The sequence below is a fragment of the Trichomycterus rosablanca genome, chromosome 22, assembly GCF_030014385.1.
Source record: "Trichomycterus rosablanca isolate fTriRos1 chromosome 22, fTriRos1.hap1, whole genome shotgun sequence".
In the NCBI taxonomy this organism is placed as follows: domain Eukaryota; kingdom Metazoa; phylum Chordata; class Actinopteri; order Siluriformes; family Trichomycteridae; genus Trichomycterus; species Trichomycterus rosablanca.
In genome coordinates, this window is record NC_086009.1 from 18644133 (window position 1) to 18665033 (window position 20901).

The window sequence follows — 20901 nt, forward strand, 5'->3', positions numbered from 1 at the left end:
CTATCGCTCTGTCTGTCTGTCTGTAACGTACATATAGTATGTCTGTCTGTCTCTCTATGTCTGTCTATCTATTTGTCTGTCTGTCGCTCATTCTGTCTGTAACATACATATAGTATGCCTGTCTGTCTATCTGTCGGTCTCTCTGTATGTATCTATCTGTCTGACTGTCTGTTTATCTATCTATCTATCTATCTATCTATCTATCTATCTATCTATCTATCTATCTATCTATCTATCTATCTATCTATCTATCTATATTTCTATCTATCTGTCTGTATGTCAGTGGGATCACACTGTCTGCATGAAAGATCAGAGTATATGTAAATAAAGACGCTGTGTTTTTTGATTTGCATTTTCTGTACTGTCCCAGTTCTTTCTGATTTGGGGTTGTACATTTTATTGCTGACACATTGACAGACTTTTCTGGACGAGAGGTTTGTGACCAGATGAAACTAAAACTGAATCGGCCACAGTGACCTGAAGCTTGTTCAAGTGAGAAAAAATGAAGCAGTCAAACCCGAACCAGACAACGTTTGATGGTAATATGGTGCTCAGGGCTTGTTTTGTTTTGCTGCTGGTGGACCTGGTTGAAAGGGCTGGAATAATGAGGAAATATTTACTTCAAATGTTGAATCTTGGATGCGGTTGGATGTTCCTGCAGGGACCGTAGCTGAGGACGTCTCATGGCTTGTAAAGCTGAAAGAGCCCAGAGATAAATGCAATAAAAATTGTCAAAACAGCCTGAGGATTATCAACGCTCGAGGCCAAGACGGTCAGAACTTATTATATACTTATTTGAAGGGGTATCCACACGCCATGCAGTGGAGAACAAAGGCGTCTCAGAAGCCGTCTTCCAAAAACGTTCCAGGATTCCTGCCCTTCCGTTCCGGCTCTGCGTGCTCGTGAACGTTGGAGTGTTTTCTTTGAAGCTTGTGTTCACACTATCGACGCATCACAGGGTGGAGAAGCCGGCGCACGTATTGTAATATTGACGAGGAGCATAAAAGGCTTAGATCCAGGCTCGCTCTCATAAGCTGAGTGCTGCGAAAGTACACTGCAGCAGCCGCATTGGGAATTCTGCTTGGTCAGCACACTCGATCCTGCTTGCTCTCGCACCCTCGCTACCCCCTTCCCTGGTCATTACGCTTCAAAGGGGCGCATAAATTATCTGCATCTCTGGCTCTCTGGCTCTCTGGCTGGCACATCTTCCTTCTTACAGGGATTTAAACTTGGATTTATTAATGATTGAGAAATGGAGGTTTTCTTTAGCTCGTCTAGTTTTTCTTTCATTTAATTTTTTTGGTGCAGCTGATAGAACAATGGCTCGCTGTACTGATTTATCCGCCGATTGATTTTCGGTTGCACCACAGCTCGCTTTCGCCATTGTCTCTTTTTTCCTCCTTTTATTATTTGCTTTGTTCCTTCGTTCTCCACTCGACCAGTTCAATGTTCTCCACAGTGTCAGCTTAATAAGCCCATTCTGCTCAGCCGTGTCCCTCCGCCTGGAGTCAGCAGAGTTATCGCTGCTTTTCCCCTCCTTTTTTTTTTACTCGACTCTTTTTCTGCATGGATAAGATGTACATCCGCCGCCCGGGGACGAAGCACCGGCGCTCGAATTAGAGCCACGAAAGAACTGTTTTACTTTTTATCCTGGCATCCTTGCTTGTTTAGAAATAAGGTGTATATGAGGTGTATATATTGGCTGTAGAAAGTGAGAGTGGCTGGCACGGTGGCTAGGTGGGTAGCACTGTCGCCTCACAGCAAGAAGGTCCTGGGTTCAATCTCTAGGTGGGGCAGTCCGGGTCCTTTCTGTGTGGAGTTTGCATGTTCTCCCCGTGTCTGCGTGGGTTTTCTTCCGGGAGCTCCGGTTTCCTCCCACAGTCCAGAATTGGAGATACTAAATTGTCCATGACTGTGTTTGACATTAAAACTTGTGAACTGATGAATCTTGTGTGATGAGTAATTACAGTTTCTATCATGAATGTAACCAAGGTGTAAAACATGACGTTAAAATCCTAATAAATAAATAAATATTAGATCATAAACAACATTTATATTAAAGCCCTGTGTGGTAAGACATCAGATCAGGTGGTGCAGCAGTCTAATACACTAGTCCACCACCCAAACAGTTCAAACTTCCAAGCTTGAGTTTGAACAGTGCTATCGACCGTGTCTGAGGGAAGGAAGGCTGGATGGGGTTTCACCTCATAACCTCATTACCTCATTACCACTGCACCAGCAGTTTCAGGATGCAGGGACACACAGGGTGTGTCAGCTTCACACAATGGAGGGTGCAGATGCTAGTTTGTGGTCCTATTTGGCCAGTGTGGGTGGTACCAGCAACAGAGGTTGTAATAAAGGAAAAAATAAATAAATATAGGTTTTTATACTAATGTATAAGATGTTTAGTAACTATAGGGACAGTGGTTGCTTAGTGGGTAGAGCTTTGGGCTATCAATCAAAAGGTTGAGGGTTCGAATCTTTAACCCTCTCGGCTCCAGGGACGCCGTACAATGCCTGACCCTGCGCCCTGACCCCTGCTTCCAAACAAGCTGGGATATGTGAAAGAAATTGTTTGTACTTTACATGTGTGTATGTACAGTATATACTGTATGACTGACAAATAAAGGCATTTTATTCTATGAAGTGGTTTTGCTTGAGGGCCCAACAGTGACAACCTGGCAGTGGTGGGACTTGAACCAGCAATCTTTTGATTACAACTTTAGTACCTTAACCACTGGGCTACAACTTCCCTAACATGATGGTGGTGGTTTTAAAATTAGGACAATTTAATATTGTGTGTGTGTGTATGTGTGTGTGTGTATTTGTAAGGCTTGGTTTACATTCCTTCCCTTAGTGTATTTCTTTTACAGTTTTTTTTTACTCCTAGTTGTGCTTTTCGTGCCTCCCTTTCATGGCTCCTTTTCTTCTGGATTTCCTATAGAAAGATTCATTACAGAACGAGAGTCTCTTTGGTGCCGTTTGAAGTCGTGCCGCTGGCTTTGAGCGATCGTTGTATCTGAGAGCATCTTTAAATTGGTCCACGGCTCGAGCAATTTACTCTCAATGCCGGCCCTGCTGCGCTTAGTTATCTGGTAATGACACGTTTCAGTCCTGATGCCTAGAAAGCAGCGACATTGACCCTTTTTCAACAACAGCTTTGCCTTAAAAAAGCCCAGCGAATAAATAAAGTCAAATAATAATAACAGTTCAGCCAACCTGTTAACTGTGCGCTAATATCAGCATGATAAATGATTCCGAGATGTAAATGTCAGTCTACAGCTCGTGTATGGATCGTGTTTGCAATGATTTTGTGACCACCTGGGAATCGAACCCAGGACGTTTTCGCTACTCACAGAGTCACCAAATAATAACTGACTGCTGTTCTATTGTCAGATTAAGGGTGGGTAAGGTACTGGACTAGTAATTGAATTAAGTTGGGCCCTTGAGCAAGGTCCTTAACCTTCAATTGCTTAGACAATACACTGTCTCAGTACTGGAAGTCGCTTTGGATAAAAGAGTCTGCTAAATGCTGAAAATGTCATGTAAATGAAACGGTGGATGCAAGACACTTTGACACATGGCCTATTGTTGGAACATAAATGGCAGGAGCTTCTGTCATAAAGAATGTCTGACTAGAGTTTTTCAGAATGTGATGTATACCAAGAGGATGGTCCAGGTCGGAATGCTTAATCCCTCCACTGAGTCTACTGACTTTAAATAGATCCATTTGATTGTAGAATGGTTAAACGCCTATGCTGATGTGGGTGGTTTCTTTTAGGATGATATAAGGAGTGACCATGCTGAACGAGATATTAATTATGCAAAAGATGTCTTTAAATCACCAGACCTCGAGCCAACTGAAGACCATGGAACAATTTTAGGCCAAAGTGTTGGACGGTGTCGCCCACCACCATCAAAACAGTATAGAGTAGAGAATTGACCCAACACCTGACCAAGACGTGATAAAGCGGCCAATAAACGTCTGTGGCAACCTGGAAACTTGGATAAACCCCCCCCATCTTCCTAATTCTACTATTTCTTTTAACTAACGGTTTTATTCTGCTCAGCGTGAGGGTGGGTCTGGTGCCATTCACAAATGTGAAACGGTGGATACAAGGCACTTTGGCACATGGCTGATTGTTGGAACATGGATGGCAGGAGCTTCAGTCACAAAGTATTTCTAACCGACTATAGAGTTTTCTGTGTTTTCCAGAATGTGATGTACACCAAGAGGATGGTCCAGGTACTGAATGAATAAGCCCTCCACCGAGTCTGTTGTCTCTTAGTAGATCTATTTAATTGTAGAATGGTTAAATGGTTAAATGCCTATGCTGACATGGGTGGTTTCTTTTAGGATGATATAAGGAGTTACAATGCTAAACAGGATATTGATTATATAATTTTAATTTTATGGAGCAATTTTAAACCAAATTGTTGGATGGCCCACCACCATCAAACCAGTATAAAGCAGAGAACTGACCCGACGCCTGACCAAGACGTGATAAAACGGCCCATAAACGTCTGTGAAATGTAGGTGTACCTGAAAAACGGTGGAATCAGTGCAGCCATCCATCTTGCGATTAGCATTAAGAAGTCAGTAGAGTGTTTGTAATGATCTCTGCACCCCTGTGGCATGTGGAATGGAATGTACCCCTTAATGCATTGTTCACCATTGTTCTCATTACCGGTGGAAATTGTGCCAGCTTTCCCACAGGCATGGAAACGACTGTCTTGCCTCCTCTTTTCTCCCCCCTTTCTTTTTTTTTGCATGGCTGTACAGAATGAACTTGGAGTCTGACAGATCTCATTTTCCTGCTCCTCAGCCTGCTCCGTTTGATTGACTTGTAATTACTTGCTGGGGGGGTGTCAGAGGGGGGGCTACAGTATTCGGTGTGTGTAATGTGTTACTATAATTTGTGTGTCTCTTTTGACAGATTCCAGGCCAACAAATGAGTTGTGACGCCAACCATCTCAGGGTAAGAGACGCTGCCGTGTGTGTGTGTGTGTGTGTGTACATGTGTATAAATGGTATGCTTGCATTCCTCTCGACTAAAATCTTCCTTCTGTTTTGCGGTTGTTATTAAATCATGCACACTGAGTCAGTTCTCAGTAATTGCTGATGTTCAGAATCGTTTGCGGCTGGTTATTTCACGTGAGCGTCTGCTCGACGGATGATCGTGGCGGCTGATATCGGTGAATTTTTTAGATTTACAGGCGGCTTATTTGTTTAGCACACTGCCCCTAGTGGTACGAGTGACAGTGCCTCATTTTTAAATTGGTTTGATTTTTTTATTTTATATAAATATGAATAAAACTTCCTTTCATTTATTTATTTTTACCCTTTAAGAGAAAGTATTATTATTATTACTATTATTATTATTCACACTGCCACCAGATACATGCTTGCACACACACAATCACATATCTCACCAACCCTCCCCCCACATACTCTACTCTCTAGTCTTTGATTACAGTTGGTTTGTTAGAAATTATTAATTGTTTTATGATCACAAGTTCATTCACCATCATAGCATTAAGTAATTTAAAATTTTTATTTATTTATTAATTATTTCTACAAACACCCTCAAACTGAAATTATGGATTTATTTAAATTGATGGCACAATCATGACGTCTAGCTAACATTTATCAATTCATAAATCTTTTAAAAATACAATTTATAAATCATTTCTTGATAGTAAACTGGGTGTGTTTGTTTTCTCTTTTTTATATATATTTTTTATATGTCTGGTTTCCAGCCTGTGTAGTCAAATTCCAAGCCAATTATTTTATTTAATAAGTAATAACTTGTATTAACATTAAACATATCTCTTTCTAAATGTCTTTTTTTGTATTTGCTCCCTTAAATATTTACAGTCGCTTACAATAATTAAAACTAATTATTTGCTTATTAATTATTAAGAATTACAAGGCGCTCGAGGGGCACAGCAGGATATTATGTTAGCCCACTACTGCTGGGATCCAGGGATCGAGTCCCAGCAGTGGTATCGCTTGGTTGGACATCTATGTACATACATGATTGGCAGTGTCTGAGGAGCTGGGGGACTGGGGGACTGGGGTCCTGTCCTGATCAGGATAACTCAGTGTTAAATGGAAAACACATTGAATTGTTATACAGTATATAATTTTAAATATAATTTGAATATAATTTTAAATATAATTTTTAATATAAGTTTAATATAATTTTAAATATAATTAAAACAAATAATTTTAATATAGTTTTTAATTTTTAATAATTATTAGGGGTCTTTTATGGTTTGCCAATTGAGTTACTGCTCCACGTGTCCTCCATATAGAGATATAGCCTCTCAGTGTGGTTCAGTGGAGTCTTACAGCCTGCAAAACTGTCCTGGCTTTACTGGAATTTCCTTAGATGGCTTCACATAGAAAGGTACAAAGAATGTGACTGCCTGACTTTAATTTAGGTTTTAATTCTGTAATTTATTTGATTTATTTAGTGCTGCATAAAATAAATACATTGGGGGGGAGTTAGTTGTTCAGTTGTGAAATCTATTAATAACAAATTACCAACAAACTAAACTTTGTAAAAATGATCAATATTACAGTGGAAACTTCATCCTTTCAGCTTAAAAATACAACAAAGCTTTTTTTCTCAAGTTTATTCAACTTTAATGAAACTCACACACACACACACTTACACACACACTTGCTTAAAAAGGCCACAGAAGGTGTCCACTTGACTGTCTGTGATGCTCTTCCACATCCCGCCGCTCTCGATGGGGAGGATTCAGGTAGCGTATCGTACATATGGGAGAGATTTGCGTGGCGTTCTGTTCCTCGCCACCCCGCTGTAATTTATCATGGTTTGTTGAGGGATTTTAAGTCTGAACGCGGTGGGATGATTAATGTGTCTGATGCTCCCGCTCATACGCCGTCATCATTCTAATTCCTGCAGCACGCGCTCGCTTGTTTATTTGCTTTTAATGATCTGAACTTTCTGGAAATTAGAGCGGCAAGCGGACATCATCGGGAGGAGCGTAAATGAGCTTTTTATTCGCTCCCGTTTCTCTCCGGCGGATCTGAAGGAAAACAAAAATAATAAATTTTTATTCAGAAATAATCTCACGGACTGGAAAGTGGCTCAGGATACGTAGGCGTGAAGCAGGCGGATGTTCCGGCGTGTCTCGCACCTCGCCGGAGATCAGCGTGATCAATAGTTTTGATCTGAACATGACGCCTCATGTTGATGCACTTGTGTCCAATTAAGCTGAGAGCTCTGCAGTAATGGGGCAGATTTCGTCCTGCACTTTTATAATTGCTGACCCTTTTCTCAAAGGGCCGCTCCTGTAGTGACACGTCCAGCCCCCACTTTTCTATTTCCGATATGTTTGGGCTTAATGGGGCCAGTTCAGGTGCTGATGGTAGACGGGGAGAGCTGCAATGCTGGAATAATAACACAGCGATGGTTTCTCAGTGTGTCGAGACTTTAGAGACTTTATATGTATTGCATTACAATGCGTTACTGGTTTGATGCATTGCTTGTTCATTTAATATGCATGTTTTTACTGGCTTACAGGTTGTCGGGTGGCGCAGCAGGATATTACGTTAGCCCACTACTGCTGGGATCGAGGATCGAGTCGGACGTCTACGCACAGACGTGATTGGTTGTGTCTGAGGGGTTGGGGGACTGGGGTTCTGTCCGTGGTGTGTTATTGCATTGCGCCTAAGAAAACGTGGTGTTAGGACATGAAAATGAAATGAAATTAATAACATTAAATGATGCACTGATGGTAACAGTGTTTTAAAAAATTGCCCCCCTTTATATTGTTTTTACTTCCTTTTTCCCAACACAATCCAGTCGTGGCCATCGAAACTTATCGCTCTCTTGTTTTGCCACCACGCCCACCTTTAATCATGGAGGGTCGAGGCAATCGCCTATTCTTTTCACCTGCCAGGGGCGGGGTCTCACAGTATTGTCTGCAGAGAGTCACGTGCTGCCGTCCATGATCACCTTTAAGACTTCAAGCCAGAACGGACTCTGATCACCATCTAGGGAGTTTTGTATGTTCTAATGCTGTTTCTGCATTTTTAATGCAGAGGTGGAAGGTGGCTAGGAACCAGAATAAATGTGAGTTGATAAGTAAATGTTGGGGTGGGGGGGTCTGGGGCTATAAGGCAGGAATTCCTATCATGACCCTGACCAGAAGAATGTGGCACCATTCGGCTTCTTGGAACCGATCTGATATTGAAATGATTTAATAACAGATCAGCATTCATGGCATTTAGTGGACGCTTTTATCCAGGGCGACTCGCTCGGGGGTCCAACAGTGGCGGCTTGGCACTGGTGGGGTTTGAACCAGCAATTTTCTGATTAGGTGTGGACAGTTTTATAATGTTGAAACTACTTTTTTAAAGTCATTTACATTAATCACCTTATACTGAGTGGACATTTGTCTGACTGATTATTGGTATAGTCCAATTAACAGTAAAACTGGTCCATCACAGATCCCAGACTCTCTCTCTCTCACACACACACACACTTAGGGCAGTTTCTAGTATCTCCAATTACTCTGACTGCCTGTCTTTGGATTTTGGACTTTGGATCGAAGCACCCGGAGGAACGCAGGGAGAACATGCAAACCCAGGCCCTTCTTGCCCTGAGGCGACTGTGCTGCCCATTACAATTTCAGTGCACCTAAATATGAAGCCTTTAAATTAAAATCCATCTCTTGCATCATCCTGCAATATTCTGTCCTGTCCTCTTCTATTACCAGACACGTGTTTCTATTAGCATTAGATCTCTCACAGATACCCTGAAGGAACAGAGTCAGATCCGACTTTATTCCCACCTCAAGCTGAGCGGGAGTAATTAGCGTCGTACTGGACGTGTTTATCTGTCATATTTGCATCCGTGAGCGTGAGGAGCAGCAGTAGCGAGGCCGAGTCAGTAGATGGCTGTAGAAATGTGCAGGAATGAGGGAACGAGCGTGACGGGTATGGCAGGAAGGCCTCGGCCCCGACGCTCCCGGCGTTTTTGGCTTCTATCTCTGACGTTTTCAGTCGGGCAGAAAAACAGGAGGGGGGTGAAAGATTTGAAAAGTCCAGACAGGAATTAGGAGTGTTAAATGCAGACTTTGGATGTCTTTGTTCTTCTTTATCCTTGATATTTTTCTCCTTTCATATTTGTTTGTGAGTTGTTGGATTTAATTGATTTATTATTTATTTTTATTTATAATTGCCTCCTTGTTCCCCAGGCACCAGCGTCTCCAGGTACAATCCTTCAGTCGGTCGGATTTAGCTTGATCCGCTTTAGCTTCGACCCCTGTAGGTCGCGCTCCTCACGCCGTCCTCATCCAGCGGTGCGTCTCTATGTGTCGGAAAAGCCTCTCGCTCTAGCCCACCCCTCACCCACCACAGCCTCGCTCTCCCTCTCTCACTCGCTCTCGCGTTCCCCGTCTTACTTTGCGAGCCCACTTTTGCTGGACTTCCTCGCCGCACGGATCTTCTCATTAAAGGCGCACGTCGAGGTTTCCTGCCCGAGCGGGGGATTCACGGATTGCCGGAGAGGAAAACGCGAGCCAGAGAGCAATAAGAGTGAAGGAAGAAAATAAATCAGGACAACAAAAAATATCAGCAAGAAGCATTTCTTTTACCGCCGAAGATCCTGCTCCTTCCTCCGAGCGTCTTCATCCTGTAAAAATTTCTATCAATAATAGATCAGAACCGGGACGGATTTGAGAACTTCTGAGACTCTCTGTCGTTTTGAAACGAGTGCACCTGACCCCTCGCTCAAGATGATGATGTATTTGTGGGTATGTATGGCTTGTCTCTGATTCTTTTTGCTTGTACCTGTAAGTGTGTCGATGGTTTTGTACCATGTGTTAGATATGATACGATCTTTTGGTGACCTTTTGGTCAGGAAGTTTGGTCAAGGTGACCGAAATGAGACTGATGTGATGACCAGAAACCCGGTACTGAGTTTGGGATCTGGATTTGAAACAACACAGGCGTGCTTTGTGAAGTCACTCATACCTGAGATAAATCCATCTGAGTCATCTCTAATAACTGCTTGATTGGGATCAGGGTCGTGGTGGGTCCAGAGCATGGCTGAAACATAACGGGGGTTTCAGCCGGCTGTCATGGCTGTGCTTGCTGTATGTGTGAGCTTTTTGGGGTGGGAAGTGAGATGAGCGGAACATACCAAACTACTACGACTGGAGGTCAGGATCGAACCCGGGATCCTACAGCTGCGCACCACAGTGCCAACCACACCACATCATGTAGGGCTTCATTTTCTAAACAAAACTAACTTACCTAGTGTTTAGTAGACGTGAAGCCGGAAGGGTGGTGCAGCTAAACGGGTGTCCCATTGCAGCATTTGCTTTTGGCTTCTGGTCACAGTCTTGGGAGTTTTGTATGTTCTCCCTGTTTTTGTGTACACTTACTCTTGGTGTTTCTTCATTTTTAAGAGGTGGAAGGTGGTTAGGAACCAGAGTTGGATTGACAAAGACTAAACTAACTTACCTGGTATTTAGTAGACGTCAAGCTGGAAGGGTGGTGCGGCTGACTGAATGGGTGCCCATTGCAGCATTTGCTTTTGGCTTCTGGTCACAGTCCTGGGAGTTTTGTATGTTCTCCCTGTTTTGTGTACATTGACTCTTGATGTTTCTCCATTTTTAAGAGGTGGAAGGTGGTTAGGAACCAGAGTTGGATTGACAAAAACTAAATTGTCTCTAGGGGTGAGTTTTCAAGTGAATAGAGGGTGGGGGAAGGGGGGTGTTGTTATAAGACAGGAAATCCCATCAATATATACATTATATATATAATCCCATAACTATATACATTATATATAATTCCATCAATATATACATTATATATATAATCCCATAACTATATACATTATATATAATCCGATAAATATATACATTATATATAATCCCATAAATTTATACATTATATATAATCCCCTCAATATATACATTATATATAATCCCATCAATATATACATTATATATAATCTGATAAATATATGCATTATATAATCCCATAAATATATACATTAGCATGATGTTAGAGGGCAAAGTGTTTGAAATTATTCCTGAATTTGGCTTCTTGGAACCGAAAGCATAAAGAATTTGTGTAAAAGGATTTAATTTCAGATCAGCAATAGAGGGTGAAGGGTCTCACTCAGGGCCAGCTTGGCAGTGGTGGGGCTCGAATCAGCAGCCTTCTGATTACTAGTGGTGTGGACAGTTCTATAATGTTGAAACTACTTTTTTGACCGGTGTTCCTTAAGGTCCATGGTGATGTAAAGCACACTTGACTGTGGACAGTGTTCTAATGCATCTTTTTGTGTTTTTGGACCACGTCCGACTGTCGGAGGGATTTATATTGGTACAGGGAAGTAACCAGTCAGCCAATAACATCAAATTAGTTGCCCATGCCACCAAAAGTTACATGGTTGTGTATTTTGCCGATCACAGAACAGAAACAGCAGCGTTTGACCCCAAGGTGCAGCTCTACAAACCAAACCTGATTAAAAATAGACTCGCGCTCCAAAGGTTCAAACTGAATTACTTCACTCATATAACCTATAAAATAGTAGCTCCATAATAACGGATAAATCAGGATTAATGTAGCGCGACTCTTTTAAACTTACTGTGCTTTACACCCATCCCATATATAAGACTGAGCTGTGGGTCGAGTGGCTCTTTAGTGGAAGGGTGACACCGTGATTCATAACACAGGAGATCTGGTTTTTGGGAGCGCTCTGATCTAACGTGTTCCGGATGCTCATTATCTGCTGATTCACCTGCCGTACTTATAAATCTACAGATAATTAAAGCTGTTTATTAACCCTTAAATATAATTTATACGATATACACTGATCAGCCATAACATTAAATCCACCTCCTTGTTTCTACACTCACTGTCCATTTTATCAGCTCCACTTACCATATAGAAGCACTTTGTAGTTCTACAATTACTGACTGTAGTCCATCTGTTTCTTCGCATGCTATTTTAACCTGCTTTCACTCTGTTCTTCAATGGTCAGGACCCCCACAGGACCACCACAGAGCAGGTATTATTTAGGTGATGGATCATTCTCAGCACTGCAGTGACACTGACATGGTGGTGGTGTGTTAGTGTGTGTTGTGCTGGTATGAGTGGATCAGACACAGCAGCGCTGCTGGAGTTTTTAAATACCGTGTCCACTCACTGTCCACTCTATTAGGCACTCCTACCTAGTTGGTCTACTTTGTAGATGTAAAGTCAGAGACGATCGCTCATCTATTGCTGCTGTTTGAGTCGGTCATCTTCTAGACCTTCATCAGTGGTCACAGGACGCTGCTCACGGGGCGCTGTTGACTGGATATATTTGGTTGGTGGACTATTCTCAGTCCAGCAGTGACAGTGAGGTATTTAAAAACTCCATCAGCACTGCTGTGTGTGATCCACTCATACCAGCACAACACACACTAACACACCACCACCATGTCAGTGTCACTGCAGTGCTGAGAATGATCCACCACCCAAATAATACCTACATGAAAGGGGGCTAACAAAGCATGCAGAGAAACAGATGGACTACAGTCAGTAATTGTAGAACTATAAAGTGCTTCTATATGGTAAGTGGAGCTGATAAAATGGACAGTGAGTGTAGAAACAAGGAGGTGGTTCTAATGTTATGGCTGATCAGTGTACAGGGTTTAAATCTCAGGTGTGCACTTGTCTGTCTTGCGTCTACTCTACACAGACATGATTGGCTACGTCTAAGGAGAGGGGGTGACTGAATTCCTGCGATTGATTAGAACACCTAGACGGGGCGCCAGCTTTGGTCTGCCACTGTTTAGAAACCGATGCAGGTCATGTTCTTGCTGTGTGTTTAGCATTTCAAACACAACTACATTCGCTCATACACACCTAGAGGTAATTTTGCTTAGCCAATCTTGCTTATGCATGTTTTGGGAAGCACCCAGGCCTCCTTACCGACAGTGACTGTGCCGACACGTTGACTATTGTTATGGTCATTACATTAGATCATAAATGGAACCAGCGCTTGTAGGTCTTTCATTATACTGAACGTCATGTTATATTTGTAATTCCTGTGAAGCAAACCATGTGTTAGGTAATGTAATGTAATATAAATCAACACAGTGTAGAAGCGTATGGGTTTATTTTTGCTTACGCTGGTGAATTAGCTAGTGTTGACCTTTCCTGGTGTACGTTCTCTTTTTTTAATCAGTGTGTTTCAGTTCCTGTGCTGCTCGAGAATCGTTAGACCGCAGTACAGGTCCGACACCAAGCTTTAGCTTTTCTAACTGAAGCCGAGTCCTCACAGAGACCACAATAAGAATAAGGACGGGATCATGAGTAAATAATTCTGTACAGGTTATATAGGTTACGAGCTGAAAATAGAAGAGCTGAAGCCTGGAGCGCACCGGAGAGTCTCTGCTTTTCTGCTGCTGTAACTACACTGAATTGAATTTTTTATACGAGGTGATGAATATTGAATGTTTAATTGGAACACGGATGGTCTTGAAGGAATAGAACTGAGGGAGGCATCATGGCTGAAATTTCCCAGCAGGCACTGAAATCACTTTGACTTTTTTCTGTTACGTTCGAGTAGAATACGGACTAAGATATCATAGAGATGCTGGCAATCCAGGACCTAATTTTCTTCTTTATAGACTATTTATTTATATATGTATTTATTTATTGAATAAAACTTCAAGTCAGAAGCATGTGAAGCAAGTTTTCGTTCATACCATTCCAGACTCCAGCTTTTAAACTTTGTTTTTGGAAATAATAAACAGCGTGATGTGTTTCTAGGCCAAGTTGTTCCTGATTATTTCCCGAAACGAGTAAAGTTGGACTCGTCAGTTCACAGCTCGTCTCAGATTAACTTGAGCCTGAAGCACTCGGTGGAGCTTTTTATTCCTCCAATATGGGGCAGCACGGTAGCTTGGTGGGCCTCCTTATTCTTTCACCAGTCCTGTCATAATGATGCCTTCAGTGTTGTCCTGTGGTGCCTCATCACACATTCAAAGTAACGTAACTTACTGGACTTAATGTGGTTCCATTGCTCCTTGTCTGTTCTGGCTATCTCGTGCACTTGCTCAGTGGTGATCATCTTCCTCTATTAGCTTAGTGATGGCGCTAATAGACGTATTTTATTCCTCTACTATAAGGGCGGCACAGTAGCTCAGTGGGTAGCGCTGTCGCTTCACAGCATAAAGGTCCTGGGTTTGATTCCCAGGTGAAGCGGTCCAGCTCCTTTCTGTGTGGGGTTTGCATGTTCTCCTTGTGTCTGTGTGGGTTTCCTCTGGGAGTTCCGGTTTCCTCCGACAGTCCAACGAGGTACAAGTGAGGTGAACTGGAGATACAAAATTGTCCATGACTGTGTTTGATATTAGAGACTTGAACTGGTGAATCTTGTGTAACCAGTAACTACCTGTCCTGTCATGAATGTAACCAAAGTGTGTAAAACATGACGTTTAAATCCTAATAAATAAATGAAATAATTCCTCCACTGTATAGTAGAGTCCTAACTTGCATTTATAGATGCAGCGATGAGCAGGGTTAACTAACAAGGGTTTTCTGAAGTACTTTGGAGTTCATGTGATTACATTCATCACAGAGACTCAACTATTTATAATGCGGTGCCTTCTGATGGATCGAAGGTCACAGGAATTTAGTACTGATTTTAGACCTTCTACACAAAGGATTTTTTTCATAATTTTATGGACTGTAGATAGAAATGGCAAGTGTGTGCATCGCTTGATAGGTCACTTGAGAAAAAAGTTTGATAAACCTTGCTGCGGGGGGTCAAGCATTCATACCTGCGCTGTTCTCTTGGTGTACATGACAGATGTATTAACCCACATGATTTGTCTTTATATATAATTCATCAATGATGATAATGCTGGACCAGCTTGGCGTTTGTGATGAAGCAGCAGCATCTGTCGTATTCATGCCACCTTTAACGCTGTATTACTTAACGCCATCCTCTTAAAAGTATTTCATTAGCCCTCCACTGTCAGGTGGGTCATCTCTGGCCACGATGTAGCTGGCAGACGAATTCATACGTCCCGATAGCATCGCTGCTTCCCCCGTCATCTCTGGCCCCCCCTGCAGCCTGAAAAGTGCTGTGATTGCACCTCCTGCCCGGAGTTGGCTTTCAATGGCTGCTCTGAAAGCAGTTTATTCAATTGATTGATAAAGGTCGCCCTCGATTATATTCCATGCAGGAAGCGTGACTCGGGAGAGAGGCTCGGGTTTTGAGCCTCAGCCCTGTGACCCCGCCGGCCATGCTTCCTCAAACATCTTGTTGGAATTTGAATGCATTTTAAAAGAGTTCTTTATGTCGTTCCGGCCAATTCGGAGGAATCCGTCCCGCACCTTGTGCACGTCTTGGTTTGTATTTACTCAGACTATTTGGATGTGGCTACCATAACCTTGTGCTAGATCAATATTTAGCTTTGAGTAAAGAAACTTCACCATATTGATACTAAATGCTCTTAACCTATAAATTGACCTAAAGGAGCGGTGCTTTGGCTAAATTGTGAATTGTTATTTTAATCGGGTTTTGCTTGATTTGTAAATATACTGTAATTTAGTGTTTTGAACTTGAACCTATTCGGTGCCTGTAAACACTCCAAATTAAGACGTTTGGACCATCAAATCCACGCTGCTACATTTTGATAAAGTAATTTGTGGTTTGGTTGGGTTTTATTGTTTTAAAAGCTCAGTTTGCTCTAATTGGCACCCCTGACACTGCGCTGTCATCACTGTGTCTCTTGTTGCTTATAGCAGACCAGGACCTGTTAATGTACTCATGGTGATGTCAATCCAGCTTATTCTTTCACCAGTACTGTCATAACGATGCCTTCAATGTTGTCCTGTGGTGCCTCATCACACATTCAAAGTAACCTAACTTACTGGTTTTATGTGGTTTTATTGCTCCTTGTCTGTTCTGGCTATCTCGGACACTTGCTCAGTGGTGATCATCTTCCTCTATTAGCTTGGTGATAGTGCTAATAGTCTTCTTTAATTCGACCATCACCGCTGTGCCCAGAGCTGGTCATAAATTTACTTTAACACTTTTATATAAGGAATTCATTTGTTCCAGCCTTCTCCCTCCCTCCGTAATTTCCAGAACTTTTGCTTTTAGTTTTTACTGCATTAATCAGCTTGTTTAATTTCTTCGGCACTTTTCAATACGACACAAAATAAATATGTCGCTGCTGTCTGATGAAAAACACGTATCTCCAAAAACCCAACTTTTCAGGAAAAAGAAAAGACTTCTTTCCCTGACAGTAACGGTGCAAACAAACCACAGACAGCGACATTTAGATAGAAATAAAAGTATATCTTTATCAGGTCGTCAGTCCGTCGGTTTCATATGTAAAATGGACTTAAGTGTACAAATATAAATTATGTTTACAACCATGCAATTGAATAACCTGAATAAACTGTATAGATGAAACATTAAACATTTCTCACACAGTACCGCAGGGGAAGGAGAAGGAGATACGGGGTTTTGATGGACAGGTCTAGCAGCCAATGGAGATACTCGTTACAGAGATTACGTGATTTTTCATCTTTTCATTGGTCATTTTGATATTCGCTGCTATGGACAGCCAGAGATTTATACCCACAATCAACACATGTACAAAAGTGAAAAACGCTAAAAGTGGAGATACGTGTTTTTCATCGGACAGCGACGATATGCAAAACATAATTATATAGTTCAGACATTACCATGTTGTTAAGTCAAGTAAGTGTTTTTGTTTCTGTTTTCAGTAGTTTTGGGTTACATGGACTTGCCTTTCTTGCAGAAACAGAAGATTATTTCATATCTTTAAGGTATTGGAACTGGACATATACTAGATTTTATTTTCAGACCCATACAACACTGTGACAGCAGGTAGTGTTAATACCCAGACATCAGGGTCTGGGGGACCTGGTTTCGATCCTGGTCTCTGGTTTCTGTCTGTGTGGAGTATGTTATGTATTCCTTGTGTCTGTGGGTTTCTACAAATCTTCCAAAAACGTGGAGGCAGGAGGAGAACCTGCTGTAAAATTGCCTCTGGGTGTGAGCACATGAATGGGCCAGACAGTCTGGGTTGTATTTCTTACCTTGCTCTTGGGGTTTGGGATGGGCTCTGGACCTGACCTGATCAGAAGGGGAGTAGTTACTTTAAATGAATGAATGAATGAATTTTGCAGTACCAGTGGAGTTGAGGCTTGAGTTGGTTGATATTCATTAGTTTCAGGTCTAACTGCGTTTAGGACGTGTCCTGCCGGGACTCCTTCTGCTCCGTCTCTGTTCCTTTCTGACCCGAGTTATTGCATCTGAAGTGTTTTAACTCGTTCTAGCTTTAATTCCAGCCAGCCTCAGCAGGCACCCGGCGCCAAACTCTAATCTCCGGCCCGGTGAAAGATATTAATGGTAATGCCACGGTCTGTGCGGCGCGGCGCAGATTTAAAAATGGCCCCTTCGACGCGGCGTTGCGACGTATGACAAATCAATGCATAGCATTTTCATAACAAATGGGCTTGGCATTTGCGGTGCACGGCAGCCCGCTGACCTGTGACAAGCCGGGCTGATGCATTTCATTATAGTGCGCACGGAGAGAAAGAGGCAGGGTTTCTGACCCCGCCTGGCTGCTTTCGAATCCCAGCGTACACGGGGGCAGGCAGGTACGAGAGCCGTGTCGCCGCCAGACGGTATGATTGGACTGTCGCGATACGACTGATTCGGGCCGTGCCCCGGGGCTTTGAGGCGATTCACGACGGGCTTTGTTCTTGCGTGTTTGATATTAGATTTCCGACTTGGACTGACCCGCCGTGTCATTAGCTTTTTATTCGCACCTCCGCCGTGTTGGCGGATGATCCTTTGGCTCCTTCGGCTCTTGTCAGATGATTGACAAATGCTGGGCATGTTTTAGATTCTGATGGCTACGTATCAAAGTGCCATCGTCATAATAACAGCAATTCCGACAGACGTCAAACCCCGGATCTACGCCGCTTTTATGTTTCCCTCGTGGGTTTTCTATTCGCCATGAATTCACAATCACATTTCCACATTTGTAATGCATTGTTTTTTACTAAGCAATTCTATTACGAGGGGCTCTGTGGCACAGCTGATGGAGGGAATGTCGCACACCATTATGATTCATGAGATCCAGGCTTCGATCTTGTCTTGGGTTTTCTTTGTATATTCAGTTTTTATTTTCCCAAAACATGCAGTGAGTGTTTGTGAGTGTTTGTTGCATTGTTATGTGTTGCTGCCCAGTCCGAGAAGAAACAGGTATCAAAAAGTACTAAATAAATTCATTATTTTACATGTTTTATGTGTATTTTATTAATTGATGATCTTATTTGTAATGTCATGTTCATGTTTTACCACTGCTTTGTCCTGGTAAGTGTTGCCCCAGTGATGCCCCAATTTTCCCGGAATCACTGGGCACAATGCATTAACACACCCCGGACTAAACGCCAATTTATTACGGTTTATTTATTTATCCTTTCTTAAAATGCTTGGCCTTGAAGCCTTGCAGTATGAACTGAAAGTTCTTCATGTCTGGATTTTTGCTAATCTGCTATTTTGTTGTTTTGTTTTTGCAAGTAACTAAAATAAAGCCAAAGGCGTTTGGAACCTGCCAGGACTGAACTGGACTATGCACTGGGATTGGCTGCATGCCGTATGCATCTGATCACCTGCACTTTGACGAGTGCAGTGCAGCTCAGCGTTGTGTACGGAGAGACACACCCTGATCAGCGCACTCTTTTACCCATATCTGAACAACAGGCCAATCGTTGTACATGTGACCGCTCAGCCTTAGACGGTAGGCAGAGCTGAGATACGATACGATGTATTTGAGATCCCAGCTCTGGTTCCAGCGTGTGTTTTTACCGCTGCGCCACCTGAGCAGCCCGGCTTTGTTTTTTATTTAATAATATTAATATTATGTATTAAATAATGACAGTGTGTGAATGTAGAAATACCTTCTCTGCTAATAAGACATTCACATCTATAAGTAACTACAGTGCATTGTCTTAAACTATTTGAGTTAAATCATCTCTGAAGGACCCCAGTTGTTTCATAAATACTAACAAAAATGACTGTACAGTGTCTGTTTTGAATGTTTTTCTAGCCTTGCTTTTCACACAATACAGTGGTACCTTGTAACTCCACGTCCCCTAAACTCGAAATCTTTGAAACTCGCCACCCTTCGTACAGAAATCTGTACCCTTAAACTCGACGTGTGTGCGACTGTTGCTTTATCCAGCGCTAGGCTTGAGCGGTGCGGTAAAACTTCCTCAAAGTGTGATTATGAGACGAATCTGCATCTCCAGTCTGAAAGCCCCACATGTATCTGTGTTTATCTGGATTTTCCTCCCTGTTTCACTTTGGAACTTATGTTATAGCTCGAGCTTCTGAGAAATTGTGAGAATCAGAATCAGCTTTTCCAAGAGTCTAAAACGCCTAATGTGACTTAATGTATTAAAAGAACGACACAGGGGCACTAAACTTCTCTTAATTATTACTGCTCATAAATTCTCTCCACTAATGAAATTCCTCGCTCGTTGTTTTAGTACAATAAGTATACAAATATAATACAGAAACACTGAAATACAATTAAAAAACAGTTAAATACAATAAAACCTGAGCTTCACTGTTACTTCTTTATGGTTTACTTATGCTTCTTAATCCTGAGATGGCTGATCTTGAAGTACATATTCCTTTCAGTAAAGGCGCATTCACATTAGACGCAAAAGCCATTTTCGTAATTAGAAGGATTTTATATTAGCAGATTATTTACACCTGCTGTCGCAAAAAATATTTGGCCTCTCATCATGTATGATTGATATTTGTCCTTCAGGTTGTAAAATGCGTCGAGCTCTTGTTAAAGGTATTTGATGTTTATAAAAGTGCTTCGATGCTGTTGTGTTTTTGATGGATGCAGAATTCAGTTTATCTTGTGCTCTTGCCTCACATTGTTTTAGGATATTAAGGAATTCTATTACAAATACCAGGAGGCGAAGTCCTCTCCGAAAGCTCTGCGTGGGTATTAGCATCTTAAAACGCTCAGCCTAGCAGTATGAATTGGATGTTTATTATGCCTCGCCCTTTTCCTTGTTCTGCTGCTTTATTATTGGTTTATTTTGCGAGAAAAGGCAAAAAAATATGAGAATGTAAATCCACGTAGGCTCGGTGATTGGATCACTTTCGGTGAGCGACCGGCGCGCTCCGTTCCGGTCTGTTACGCCGAGTACGGTCTACGCCGAGTGCACCCGCGGTAATGAAATTTGTTGGCGCAGACAAAACCGAGAAGCCAAAGCTTGTCCATAAACAGGCCTTTATTATATCAGTATATTCATCACCATAAAGGAATTGAGTCTGTCCACATATGCTCGGAGCTTTGCGGTCGTGGAGGAGCTTTTGTCTTTTTATTGAGCCTATAAAACCAATACAGCGTCAGCAGCACTAACACACACCACACACTGCGGAGAGAAAACGGGGGGGAGAGAAAATCACTTTGGCAAAAAAGATGGGAAAACACCTTTGCGGTAACAATTGCAGCCTAACAGGGTCCGGTAAAGGCCTCGGTAAAGGCTCGGATGAAACTCAGAGATTATTGTGATTTTGCAAGAGATCAATGAAGCTTTGCTAATAATTCACTGAGGGGAGAACCTCCGGGGACGTGGCATTTATCTACAAATATCAGCAGCAGCCAGAGCAATCACCTCCAGTGTCTGCACCAGTTCAGATGTTCAGATTAATATTGAATGCTCGCTCCCGAACAGAAAATAAGGAAGAAAAACCATCCGGATCATTTAGCGCCCCGCCGATGACCACGTGCGTTTTGAATGTTGTTTGTTAAGCAGTTCGGCGCTGAGCTCACCGA

General features: G+C 42.3%; 1 protein-coding gene across 4 annotated transcripts in view; it reads left to right on the plus strand.

The window, feature by feature from the left end:
- Nucleotides 1-20901, plus strand: part of rbfox1 (RNA binding fox-1 homolog 1) — a 303171-nt gene that overhangs the window by 96935 nt on the left and 185335 nt on the right. For 3 of the 4 annotated variants that reach the window (XM_063018467.1, XM_063018468.1, XM_063018470.1), the window contains exon 2: nucleotides 4938-4979. In XM_063018467.1, the coding sequence (XP_062874537.1) occupies nucleotides 4938-4979 (42 nt within the window). Of the gene's footprint in view, nucleotides 1-4937; nucleotides 4980-9723; nucleotides 9796-20901 lie in introns of those variants that run through there. The other variant, XM_063018471.1, reaches the window with a different exon arrangement.